This window comes from Misgurnus anguillicaudatus, unplaced genomic scaffold (genome assembly GCF_027580225.2).
Source record: "Misgurnus anguillicaudatus unplaced genomic scaffold, ASM2758022v2 HiC_scaffold_29, whole genome shotgun sequence".
In the NCBI taxonomy this organism is placed as follows: Eukaryota; Metazoa; Chordata; class Actinopteri; order Cypriniformes; family Cobitidae; genus Misgurnus; species Misgurnus anguillicaudatus.
The window spans coordinates 10,319,694-10,332,741 of NW_027395279.1; the positions used below are offsets into that span (position 1 = coordinate 10,319,694).

The 13,048-nt window shown below is 39.2% G+C and overlaps 1 protein-coding gene across 1 annotated transcript; it reads right to left on the minus strand.

The window, feature by feature from the left end:
• Positions 1–2,163: 2,163 nt before the first annotated feature.
• LOC129421030 (uncharacterized) lies at positions 2,164–11,486 on the minus strand. Its single transcript, XM_055176307.2, has 8 exons — positions 11,476–11,486; positions 11,280–11,333; positions 8,605–8,766; positions 6,455–6,620; positions 5,866–6,348; positions 5,493–5,560; positions 5,236–5,279; positions 2,164–2,581 (listed from the first exon to the last, which is right to left on the minus strand). The coding sequence occupies exons 3-8, from the start codon at positions 8,698–8,700 to the stop codon at positions 2,530–2,532; spliced, it is 909 nt and encodes a 302-aa protein (XP_055032282.2). The 5' UTR covers positions 8,701–8,766; positions 11,280–11,333; positions 11,476–11,486; the 3' UTR covers positions 2,164–2,529.
• Positions 11,487–13,048: the final 1,562 nt, after the last annotated feature.

A 13,048-nucleotide genomic window follows, 5' to 3' on the forward strand; every position in this document is an offset into this window, starting at 1 on the left:
GTCACCTGCTTGTTAGCACTTCTTACAATGGACTAGCATCGAGGACAGAAGTTTTTTCTCTTTCTGCTGCCTTGGAAGAACTTATGCGAAGCAGTGATGAAGAAAATGTCGAGGATACCGAAGAAGAAAGTGTTTGCAGTGTCGATTTGGAACAAGAGGAAATGTTTTTACACGGTCTAGATCGGTAAGTTATAAGTATTTTAGCGATCTGTACTGTATTATTCTTACTTCGTATTACATTTGTTTAGTGAAAGGCGTTTTATTACTTTGACTATTATACCTTATTAGTGCATTGATGCATCGTGTAATCAAAGTATTATTCAATTGCTAATATTGCGATATAACATATTTGAAGGAAGACTAGTAACTTGCATGCGCAAATAAGGGCAAAATGTAACAAGCTCTTTCTAACTTGTTATTACAGTAGAAATTGAGTTTCTAATACAGTTTGTTGTAGCCATAATACAGTTTGTTGTAGCCATTAGCATCACTTAGAAACACTTATGTAAAGCATATGAAACATGTTTTACTGTATGTAGAAAGTAAAAAGTTCTTATTGTGTCAATGGGAGGAAAATGCAGTGAATACGTGATAGTTCGACTGTGTAATATTATCTGTTGCATTAGAAGATGCATTTCTAAACCTATTTGTAAATGTCAATAGGGATGCTGACACTTCTGATGAAGAGTGGTTACCAGAGGCCTCTGGACCACAGACTAATCATTCCTGCCTTTCTAAACATCTTCACCTGCGTTCACCTGTGCCAAGGGAAGAGGAAAGAAAAGGACACAGATAGAATCTCCATCTGACTCACGCAGTACTGTATGGTTGGTGAAAATACAATGCTGTTTTGTGCATGTTTATTTAGAAAAGAAAACTGTACTTTGAGGCAGACTGTTGACAGATTATTGTAAGATAGTATTGTGAATGTGTGCAAATGGCATCACTAGAACAGGTCTGATGGTACATTACTCTGCTATTCATAATCCTAAAGTGTGAACTTTGTGTATGAATAGAGCAGGCATGATGGTACATTACTCTGATAGCCATAATCCTAAAGTGTGAATTTTGTGTATGAATAGTGCAGGCATGATGGTACATTACTCTGATAGCCATAATCCTAAAGTGTGAATTTTGTGTATGAATACAGCAGGCATAATGGGACATTACTTTGCTATTCATAATCCTAAAGTGTGAATTTTGTGTATGAATACAGCAGGCATAATGGGACATTACTTTGCTATTCATAATCCTAAAGTGTGAATTTTGTGTATGAATAGAGCAGGCATGATGGTAATAGTCATAATCCTAACGTGTAAATGCAATACTTTGTAAATAGTTTGTATTTTTGACTCGTGTCACAGCACTGCCAAGCTATGTGCAATACTTTATCACAGTTTGTTGATAACTACTATATTGTAAACATATAAAAACCTATACATAAATTTGTTCTTTAATGTTGTACATTTTCCTAAACCATGCAAAATTATGTAAGTAAATATAAACACCACATTATGGATCCAGCAGAGATTGAGGATCCAAGTGGAGTGTTTATTTAACTCAAAGTAAAACAACAGGCAAACATAATCCAAACTAAGGACAAGGATACAAGACCAGGAACAAAGCAAGCATATTTAACGACCGACACCAGACAACTGAGACACTGGGATTATATACACATGGGTAACAAGATAACAAGACACACCTGGGAAACAATCAACACAAAGACCAATGAACAAAAGAACTACAAAGGACTACAGATATGGTAGACATGGACAGGACTTCAAAATAAGAGTCAACACAGGGGAAACACAGAACAGGATCATAACATTAACCCTAGACCTAAATGTTCAAAATTTCTATATGTCAAAACCATGGTAGATTTAAATCACTTATTGTTAACAAATATTAACATGTGACACATATTTTTGTGGGGGGTAAAGAAAAAATGAAAGACAAACAGACAAATTGACAATAACATCAAGCCATGGGTCGATCTCTGTGATGAGTAATTAGTCTACTATATGTTTTGGCCATTTTGCTCCAAGCTGTAATTATGCATGGGGACTTGTCCAAACTATATTCCATCCCCTCTGACACCCATAGGGACTATTCATTGATATGTTAACTAAACACAGAGTTAGACAACAGAGAGAATGGCCATTTTTTGAAGTAATAAACTGTGTTTTATTAGAACCATAATCAGAAATACAATAACTTCACTTTACTGCACAAGTCCAACAAAGAGATGGGGACATATTTAGTGCCATTTGAAAGACAGTAAAGGCAAACAACAAATAAGAAAGAAATGTACAGCAATCAGACATACTATGAACACACATATAACATCAGCAGTGTGTGTGTTTGTTTGTTTGTGTGTGTGTGTGTGTGTGTGTGTGTGTGTGTGTGTGTGTGTGTGTGTGTGTGTGTGTGTGTGTGTGTGTGTGTGTGTGTGTGTGTGTGTGTGTGTGTGTGTGTGAAATATTCATTTGAACTGCAGGTCACTGCTGTAGGAGTCCTGTGCTAAACTCAGGAAGGGAACTGGCTGGCTGGCTCCCATGTGTCCTCCCAGGCCTTGCCACTGTAATTAAGTATAACACATCTTACATTAGAACAAGAGAATAAGTCTTATTGTGTACACAATGGCCCTCATTTATCATTCTTGCGTAGAAACGGGCGTATATGTTGGCGTAAGATTATGCTTACACTACTCTCACCGCCTGATTTATGAAACTGTGCGTACCGTTGATATTCAGGTGTACGCAATATCTGCCCTTCATAAATACCGCGGCCGAAAACGATCGTCATTAGAATAACAAGCCCATATAAATTCAATTTTCCGCCTCCCCCACGCCCTCATTTTACGCCATTGACACACGAAAGACGGCAAAGAAGAGAATCCGGGAAAGTGAAAAGAAACAAAATTGTTTTATTTGGGAGTTTAAAGAGTGGGATTAAAGACACATTAATAATTGGATGACAATTTGTAATATTCTTATTTTTATTTTTATTATTATTATTAATTGATATTTAGAAGAATAATTATTTATTATTATTATTATTTACTGTTGCCTACATCTAAATTCTATGTCTGCTTAATGGTTCAGTTAATTTTTTTAATAATATTTTAAAATGATGTAGTAACTTTTGTAGTGTGTTGTTCTGTATTTACATACAGTTGTTTGTTAGATGTATCTTAGATCCAGTTTGATACGGAGCTCCGGATATAATTCAAATTAACAATTTGTTTCCACGACATCCACATGTTTTACTAAGCTAATTCATAATTTTAAGTAAAAATAATTGTAACAGTAATTACGAAATATTGTAAATATTATAATAATTAATTCCAAGGAACAAACTGTTGAATATTGGGAACAAATTCTAAATTTATGGCCATACTTTAGACTAAATAAGAAAAAGAAGTGTCCATAATGTAGCATAAAAAATTATTCGTGGCCATAATTTTGTCCGCATGTCATCATGATCGGATTTACGGCTCCATTCAACACAAGCATTTTACCTTACCTCATCTGTATTTATTTATCATCGAATGGTGCGTAACTAGCTTACCTTTTATTGCATTACCATGTTTTCGTAGCACATCCTTGTTCTTTCTTGCAATGTGCCGCTTCAGATTCCAGGAAGAATATTTGCTAACTCTTTACAGTCTCTCCGCAGTCCCTTTCATTTTTTTTCCTGCTCAATCTTAACTTTGATTTTTACTTGACATTTATGTATAAGGCTTGAATTCCATAACTTATTGCTAGACGTTTTTACAGATTCTCGAACTAGCAAATTATCAAAGGGCGTTCTGGGTTCAACGAGCGGTGCTGAGGGAGCGGAATTTTCGGAAAGGCGCTTTGATGGTAATATTACCGCACCGCTCAACGCTCCGCTCCCGCTAAGCTCCGTTCACATGCTCGCTCTGAAACATCAGGTAAAGCGCACAGACTCTCAACTGAAGGAATACATATGCATACAAATCAAATGCTTTGGTAAAGTCTCACAAATTAAACATTGAACATTGTTGCATAAAAATAAACACTGAAGTTTATAATTACTATGTTTTTTTTACAGTGGGTCATAATATATCATATTTTTTAGTTTGTCAGTGCGTTTTGTGGTGTTAGGAAGTGTTTGCGCATTTCTGCACTAACTCAAAATGTGCGTACACCACCTCCTGAGCTGGCGTAGGATTTGAGCGTGCCGTACGCCAACGTCCATATTGATAAATCTCAAAGTCACCGTGGTTTTGGGTGTACGCCAGGTGTACGCTGGAAATTTGGTGTACGCACTTTTGATAAATGAGGGCCAATGTCTATAGACCCTTTTACAGCACACGTGATCAAATAGCCTGCTCGCGCATTTTGGCAACAGAAGTGGTGTTGTTCCTCATTGGTTCTAATGTGTTAGCAACTCATAAAGTTTATCAAAACGGTTTCGCAGCATCAAAATGTCTGGTTGTTGCGTTTGGTTGCACTAATATAATATACTAATAAACAAATATATGTATCTGGCCACTTTATTTTTGGCCATCTGCTAACGTCTTCTATCCACTCCACTATAGTACACGAATCTGGTAGCTGTGTTGAAAAAGTTGATAAAGTCAACTTTTTTAAATAACTTTCTCTGTCTGTGTTGCTTCACTGCTGATTCTTGCAATACTTCCATTGCCAAACTGCGCATGCATACGCTGCCACGTCATCATTGTGTACAAACAGTAAAAGGGTCTATAGCATTCACAGCTTATACTGTACATTTTCACAAAATCTGTCTTTCCAATTTTCTATTTATTGTTAATTTCCTTTTAAATTTCACAAAGCACATTGCTACCCAAGTAGTAGGGCTGTGCGATTTCAGTAAAAACATTGATTTGCGATTTTATTAACATATTTGCAATTTAATGCACAATATTGATATTTTTCACATTGTGTCTAAATTGCAGCCCTTGTGATTAGCAAATTTGCAACATAGCAAATTGGGATTTCGATGCAACCTTGATTAATTGCACAGCCCTACGAATTAGGCATCATGCTGTTTTTTTACATTGTGTTACTGTTTAGGGGACAGGCTTTACCAAAGTAAGCTCTCAACTACTGCCTGAAGCCAGTTTGCAGCCAATGTGTACATACTACTCTATCATCCTAGAACAACACTATACCAAAAATGCCAAAGGGCTGATGAGAAACATAGTCAAGTGTGAATGAATATGTACTGTATGTCAATACTTACCACTGAGAACAAGGCAACCAGTGCACTTTTACTTCAGCCTTATCCTACAGAAACACACACAAACACATTTAAGTATATTTGTGTATTTACTTCACAAAACCATACAGACAGTAATGACATTTATACTTGGCTGTATACACTAGGCGGGTGATGTGGGGTAAACATCAGTAGGTAAGCTATAAAGTAATATTGTGCAATGAGGAGGACATAATTGATATTAGAGAGACATTAATAAAAAATATGGTTCTACATCTGACCCCTGTCATTATTTTGTCAACGATAGTGTCGTATTGCCACACTTTTTGCCTGCTGCATTTTCGGCACCCTGAAATGACAAAGGCGAAAAAGGTATTGTTAACAAACGGTAATCAATAAATAAAAGTATTGCACTTGATCTGAGTCTTTGTGTATTTATATGAAACCGCAACTTATGCACTAAACAGGGTTTCACAGAATCGGCAATCATCATTAATGTTTATGGAATAAAAATCCAGTTTGCAGCCAAAATATTTACAGCATAGCACTGCTGAGTGTTTGGAAGATTTTTTGTGCCTTTTAGATAGTCCACTACTTTAACATCAAAAGCTACACAGTGGCTATTTAGATTAGCTGCAAGAAAGTTTACTTTACCTTTTTTATTTTTTGGAGGGTTTGGTTTTGCAGTCAGCGGCTGAATTTGCTGGGGCTGTGGCTGGACCTGGAGATGTTGAGCTTCAGAGTGAGTCTGGACATGGGATGGAGAGGGCAAAAAATAGAGGTTGAGGATGACATCTTCATCTATCTGTTGAGCTTCAGTCTGGGTCTGGATCTGCTGGTCGGAATGGTGCTGAATCTGCTGGTCAGGCTGGGTTGTTGTTTGGATCTGCTGGTCAGGATGGGTCTGAATCTGCAGGGCAGAATGCTGCTGGATCTGCTGGTCAAAATGGTGTGGAATCTGCTGGTCAGGCTGGATTGGGGTTTGGATCTGCTGGTCAGACTCAGGATGGGGCTGGATCTGCTGGTCAGGCTGGGTTTGGATCTGCTGGTCAGGATGGGGCTGGATCTGTTGGTCAGGCTGGGTTGGGGTTTGGATATGCTGGTCAGGCTGGGGATGTAAAGGAGGCATCTGGGGTCCTGTAAATGAGGTCACAAGTTGGCATTCATATTAATCTGTACACATTCCCAAATATTTTTATTTTAAATATAATTTAAAAAGTAACGAGTTCTGCATAATTATTACCTTGCTTTTTAAGTAAATACTCATAAGCCTTCTTCATGGCATCAACAAAAGGTTGTGTATCCTCATTGAGTGGTATTCCAGAATTTATATCGGCGATCAACGAATTCTTTTTTTTTCTGCCCATAAATAAAATGGGCATATAGCCCAAGGCAGCAAGTTTCTGCACCTGAAATTAACAAAAGTAAAAAAAATTGCATTTGCATTAATATCAAGAATACACAATTCACATCAACATCACTTTTGGCAATGATTTGGAGGTTGTCCTAATAAGAATTGACAGTCAAATTCCATTGCTGTGCAAGGACCATAAACACCTCTCTCTCTGGTGATGTTCGGCAATCAGAGGGTTGCAGGTCCAGCTCTATCTGCACTCATTAAAGTGTCCTTAAACCCAGTATGCAGGTTATCACCTTGCATGTTAGCCAATGGTGTATGAGTGTGTGGATGAATGCAAGGCATACAACGAAATGTGTTTTGAGTGTTCAGGGGAGTAAAAAATCTGTACATTAAATCATATACATGCAGTCCTTTAAATAACTATGACTTAAAGGTATAACAGAAGATTTTCGTTTTTCGGGTGGATCACCTATATTATTGGTCATCCCAGATGTCAATCATTCTGATGATATGTTAAAGTATAATCGTTGTACGTGCTCGTCGCTAGGTTCGCTTTCTGCACATGCACACTTTCATATGTATAATGTGTGTTGTGCTACAGTTTCAACCATTCATTGAAGCTCGTGTTCTCACTGTGTTTTTTTCAAAATGTCTGAGGGTCGCAAGAGAAAAAGTGTCAACAAACTGTTTGACAATAAGAGAAAGGACTATGAAGAAAGAAACAAGACCAGTGTGTTTATGGGAGACGATTTCACACGCTGGCGTGCGGTAATAGGACAGGTTGGGCTTCTCATGTGAAGTTTCTACTGGAAAGGTACATTTTGTCATGCTATTTGAAGAAATCCATTTAAAATCACTGCTAGTAAAAGGTGATGTAAGCTATGATTAGCGATGCTAGACCTGGCACAAGTCACGAACTGCACAGACACGGTAAACATGCCGACAGCAACTTGTAAACAGAGCAAAGAGAAGAACTATCTGCATGCTCTATCTATCTCTGTCTCGTGCAAGTGTTTAACAGGCGTTCCCTCTCGAGAGGAGGTAGAGTGTTGCGCGTGGGCATTTTTTTTTATCTGGCGGGGCGGTTCTTTTAAATAATTCAGGAAAATCTTCCGCTATACCTTTAAACACTAATTGTTGAATAAAAGAAAAAATACTAAGCTGTCATTGGTGCAAAATCTTATTTTTTGTAATCAATTTATTTATAAGAGAACCACTAAAAGAAAGCTTATCAGTTGCATATAGGATGTAACATGTAATATTTTATAAGCAAATTGAAAGTAAGTAAATAAGTAATTTTGAACACATCGATCCAAATGTCATCCAGTTTATGGTATTATGGCTGTGGGAGGCATGGATAAGCCTGTCAGTGAAAGGAAAGTTTTGACTGTACGTTCAGTCACAAGATAACACAATTTTTGACCAACCAAAATGACAACTCCAGCGTAAATCTATCCATATCCCTATTCCTCAAAATCAGCAAGTGCTGTCGTAAGTTAGAAGAACAAGAAAATTTTATGCAACAATAACAGAATAGCAAAATGCCAGCTAATGTTAAGTAATGAGGGTTTTATGGCTTTTATTTTAGCAATGGTCAGCTCCCACTTCGCAAAATCAGTCTATGATGATTTTCTTCATTCCTCTTCCTACCAACAGCACTCAGTTCACGCGTTTACATGCGTTCTTTTCTCCTGCTGATCGGATCACAGATCAGAGTACACCACCCCCTTCAATAAGATCCAAATTTGCATCCGATCGTCCTCAATCGTATTGATCTAGGTGTTTACATGAAGGCTTTTCAATACGATTGAGCCATCAATACAATTACAAATGGATTATTTGGTTGCATGTAAACGTACCTAGTGAATCTTAAGCAACAGAAATATGGGTTGATTCACGCCGGATTGTTCTACACAGCTAGAAAATTAAATGTTGATTGTTTGACAGTAAAACAGTATTGATGTTAATGTAATGTGCTTTGAGTTTCATATTGATTACCATTTAATTCATGAAGCATGAGTATTTTTACTTACTGCAACTTGAGCAGAAGACACCACTCGTGATGCATTCCGGTTTTTCCAGACCCCCTGCCCCCACGCTGTATTCAGGCGGTCTTTGAGGCCCTCCATCTTTTTAGTCTTGCGGAGGTTTGTATAGCAGGCGCTGCAGCACTTCCTGATAGCCTGGTTCTCGACCTGGCAAGCAGGGCAAGGTCTGAATTTTGGCTTTGTCATTCTGAAATGTACAACAAACAACAATACACACACACACGCACGCACGCACGCACGCACACACACACACACACACACACACACACACATTATGTTTACATGTTTTATGGGGACATTCCATAGACGTAATGCATTTATACTGTACAAACTGTATATTCTATTCCCCTTACCTGCCCCATTCCCTAACCCCAACCATCACAGAAACCCTTCTACTACTTCACATTTTCAAGAAACATCATTTTGTTTGATTTATAAGCTTGTTTCCTCATGGGGACATCAAAATGTCCCCACAAGGTCACAAAAATACTGGTATTCCTATCTTTGTGGGGACAATTGGTCCCCACAACGTGATAATTACCAGGTACACACACACACACACACACACACACACACACACACACACACACACACACACACACACACACACACACGCACACACACACAAAAGATTACAATATTTTAAAAGATGCTCATCTGCCCTACATATCTGAGACGTCTGCTGTCAGATGTCTTATAGACCTCTAGGAAATTCTGTAAAATGTTCATGATTTAGAATGGATGTACAGCAGCTCTTTCTAAGATGTTAAACAGATGAATTAATGCAGATCTTTAAGAGACCTCCAGATCTTTAGCAGACATATAGACGTACGTGTTCTATCTGGGTGGGCTCTCCGTTGCCCAACTATTAGGCTTGGACTCTTCTGCAATAAGTACTTTATTACCGTCAAAAATATACATGTCTATGTCCACAGTTTCAGTTATTGAAAATACGCGTGGTTCCCAACCTAGGGTCCGCATGGGGCACCAGAGTCCACAATAGGAGCTGACATGGTTTAAGTTTAAACAAAGCTGTGTAAAATGTTACACTAATAATTTTATTTAAAATTATTTTGTATGTTTTATAAAAAACATATTCTTACAATGACAAGATTAGGCAGACAAAAATTATATTGGTTTGAGTCAGTTCCGGCGCCATGGGCGGGCTTTAGGGGGCCGGGCCCGCCCTGTGAGTCACTAGTGCCCGCCCTGGACGAACCTGCGGTCTCCCTTCACCTGTTCACCAGCTCCATGTTTTTATCAATAGGCCACTGTTATTAATTAAAAGTTATTGTTTTGTACATATATAACTCATGAATAAAAATAAAAATGTGTTTGGTCTGATTTAAAAAATATATATTTTAAACGAATTTGATTGGTTTGTCAGTAGTGAGCGCGGATGTTTGGTTGTTTGCTAAGCGCGCCACCGCTTAATGTTAAGACACGATTGAGTGCTGCCTGCAGTGAGACTGACACGTTATGGTTCTGCTGTTATCTTTCACTATTTACGCTGCTGAAACAACAAAAACAGTCAACATTGCGTCTAAAATGTAAGTGGCTTAATATTATTACTTGTAGTGAACTGTCATTAAATCTGTCACATTTTCAACCGTGATGTGATGCTGCTTAACTGTATCATGTTATTAAAAAATCCAAATTTTTACCGCAGTATGTTTAACCCACTTTGTTAACACACTTTGTGTTTGCTGCTTATTTGTTTAACTTTGCGTTTTTACATTATGCACTTTCGGTCGCCATTGATTAAAGGATGCAGAATCATCATCCTGTTTTGGTGATTGTTATTGGCGTTTTTTTAATCAGACTAGGCAGCTTGTTCGGTCGAGCAAGTAAAATTCTCTTTCACTTGGCCTTTTAAAAAATCCACTTATCTCTGATATTAACCGGACAAGCGTTGATGTCGAGCCCTGCGACGTGTTTTATTTGCGTTTAGATTGCTTAAGCTAGGTCCAATCTTTACGACTTCTTCGTATTGCGTTAATGGAGAGGTATGTTAGTTCTTCCTCGCTTTTTTGTCCACTTAATGCATAACTAATGATATTATGCATTGCAGTGACGTTGCTCTCATTTGTGCCCCCCCTAAAAAATGAAATGCCCGTCCGTGAATTTGTGTCTGCCGCCGGGTCTGGTTTGAGTATTCAGGTAAAAATTTCATTAAAATATTTTATATTATAAATGTAATAAGCATTTATATTTTCTACCCATATATCCCTTTCACATTAAAGGCACTGGGATGGCTAAATGGTCTCTGGTGATCTAAAAATTAATTGGGTAGGTTATGTTAGGCACAATATGAAAAAAAAACACTTACTGGGTTACCAATGATAAACTTAATTTTAATTTTAAACACCATTAAATAACTACAGTGTATTCAACATCACCTTGGCCTTCCTTGACTTGAGAAAAGTGAGACGCACGTTTTATCACATCTAGGCGACACAAGCTTTCTGAAAATGTATGGTTTAGATGGATTTCGTACCATATTCCAAAAATCTACATACTCGCATACCGCAGATTTTATTCATCGTGTTCTCTATCTCTTGTAACCAGAACAGCAACATCAAAAAACAGCAGCCACAAACACAATACATTTTCATATAATTATTTTTATAATTTCTGATAAATTTGCAAGTAACATTTACCTCAGTGCAGTTGAGTTGAGAACGATGGGACCGAGTGCCGTCGAATACGTCCACCTGCGTGATTCATTTTGCGCATATGCGAAAAAGATATTATTTAAACATCATATAAGCGACATTGTGGTGCTTCCAAACAAACGTAAATAAATAATGTGATGATATGTGGAATATATAATTCTAGATTGAGTCCAATACTTACGTATGAAAGTAGAAAATCGCTGGTTACGAATGTAACCGTGGTTCTATGAATAGTGGAAGACCGCCAGAGGCATAAACAGAGTGGAAATATCATGCGCTCGCGCATTGGTTACGAGAATTTATTGATTGGTTGTCATCCTATGACCTCATGACACATATAAAAACCTATCACAACGTCATGAACTTTCTCAATGGTCATTCTCGCCAGACCGAGTGACCAAAGACTCTGGCGGTCTTCCACTATTCATAGAACCACGGTTACATTCGTAACCAGCGTTCTATTTCATAGCTCCAGACCGCCAGAGGCATAAACAGAGTGGAAGACTGATACCACCAAGTCACGAGGAATGCAATAAAGACATTAGACAGAATAAACTCAACATCTTTATTAACAAATATACAAACAAAAATCACATCACACTGAACCAGACAGTATGGCAGAAGAGACAGGCGGTAGTGAAACCACATTTAGTCTGTAAAACCTTGAAAAAGTGCACGGCGACGGGGGTGGACCCATCCGGACACCCGACCGTAGAAAATCGTCCTGCCGCAACCGGGCAAGGGAAAGATGACCGGACCCCGAGATTCGTACAAGGGTTCGACGGTTGCGGACTGCTGATAGGCGGAGAGCGATCAGCCATCGCTGAAAAGGGCGTAGGTGAAGCAGACCCAAGCGGATCACTGTGGATGCTGCCATGAGCAGACCCGCCAGTCTCAGCAGACGAATGTAAGGTATCCGGTGTCCCAAGCGGACACCCTGTAGGGTGTGGTGTATCACCGACCTCCTGGCATCGGTAAGAGAGGCTCGCATCGTCCGTGAGTCCAGATGCATGCCTAAGAAGTGTACTGACTGTGTAGGAGTGAGGTGGCATTTCTCCCAGTTGACACTGAAGCCCAGTGCTTCGATGTGTCTCAGCAGGCGGTCGGTGTCGGCCACAGCCTGCTCCGGTGTGGCTGCACACAATAGCCAGTCGTCCAAATAGGGAAGTACAAACACGCCGTCCTGTTGCAGGGGCTCTAAGGCAATCTGCACACATTTTGTGAAAACACGGGGGGCCAGAGAGAGCCCGAATGGAAGGACCTTGAACTGGTAGGTCTTTTGTAGAAAGCTGAACCTTAGGAACTGTCTGTGCTCCACTGCAATGGGCACATGAAAATAGGCATCTTTCAGGTCCACGGTAATGAACCACACACCTGGAACAACGGCTCGAATTACATCGGCCGTGCGCAACATGCGGAACGGTAGGCGTTTTAAGAACCTGTTTAGGCGCCTTAAATCCAGGATGGGTCTGAACCCTCCATCCTTTTTGGGAACTAGAAAGTAGCGGGAATAGAAACCTCCCGGACACAGCAGAGGGTTTACCTCCTCTATGGCATTCCTCTGCATTAAACTTTGAACCTCCGCGATAAGGGTGAGGCGTTGTCGTTCGTCTGAAACCGACGTGTGACAAACTCGGGTGTAAGAGGGAGGCCGACGGCGAAACTGTAGTCTGTAACCCTTCTCGAGAGTCTCGAGAAGCCAGGCGTTGGATGTTATGTCTCTCCAGCATCGCATTTGAGATGCGGAAAAACCC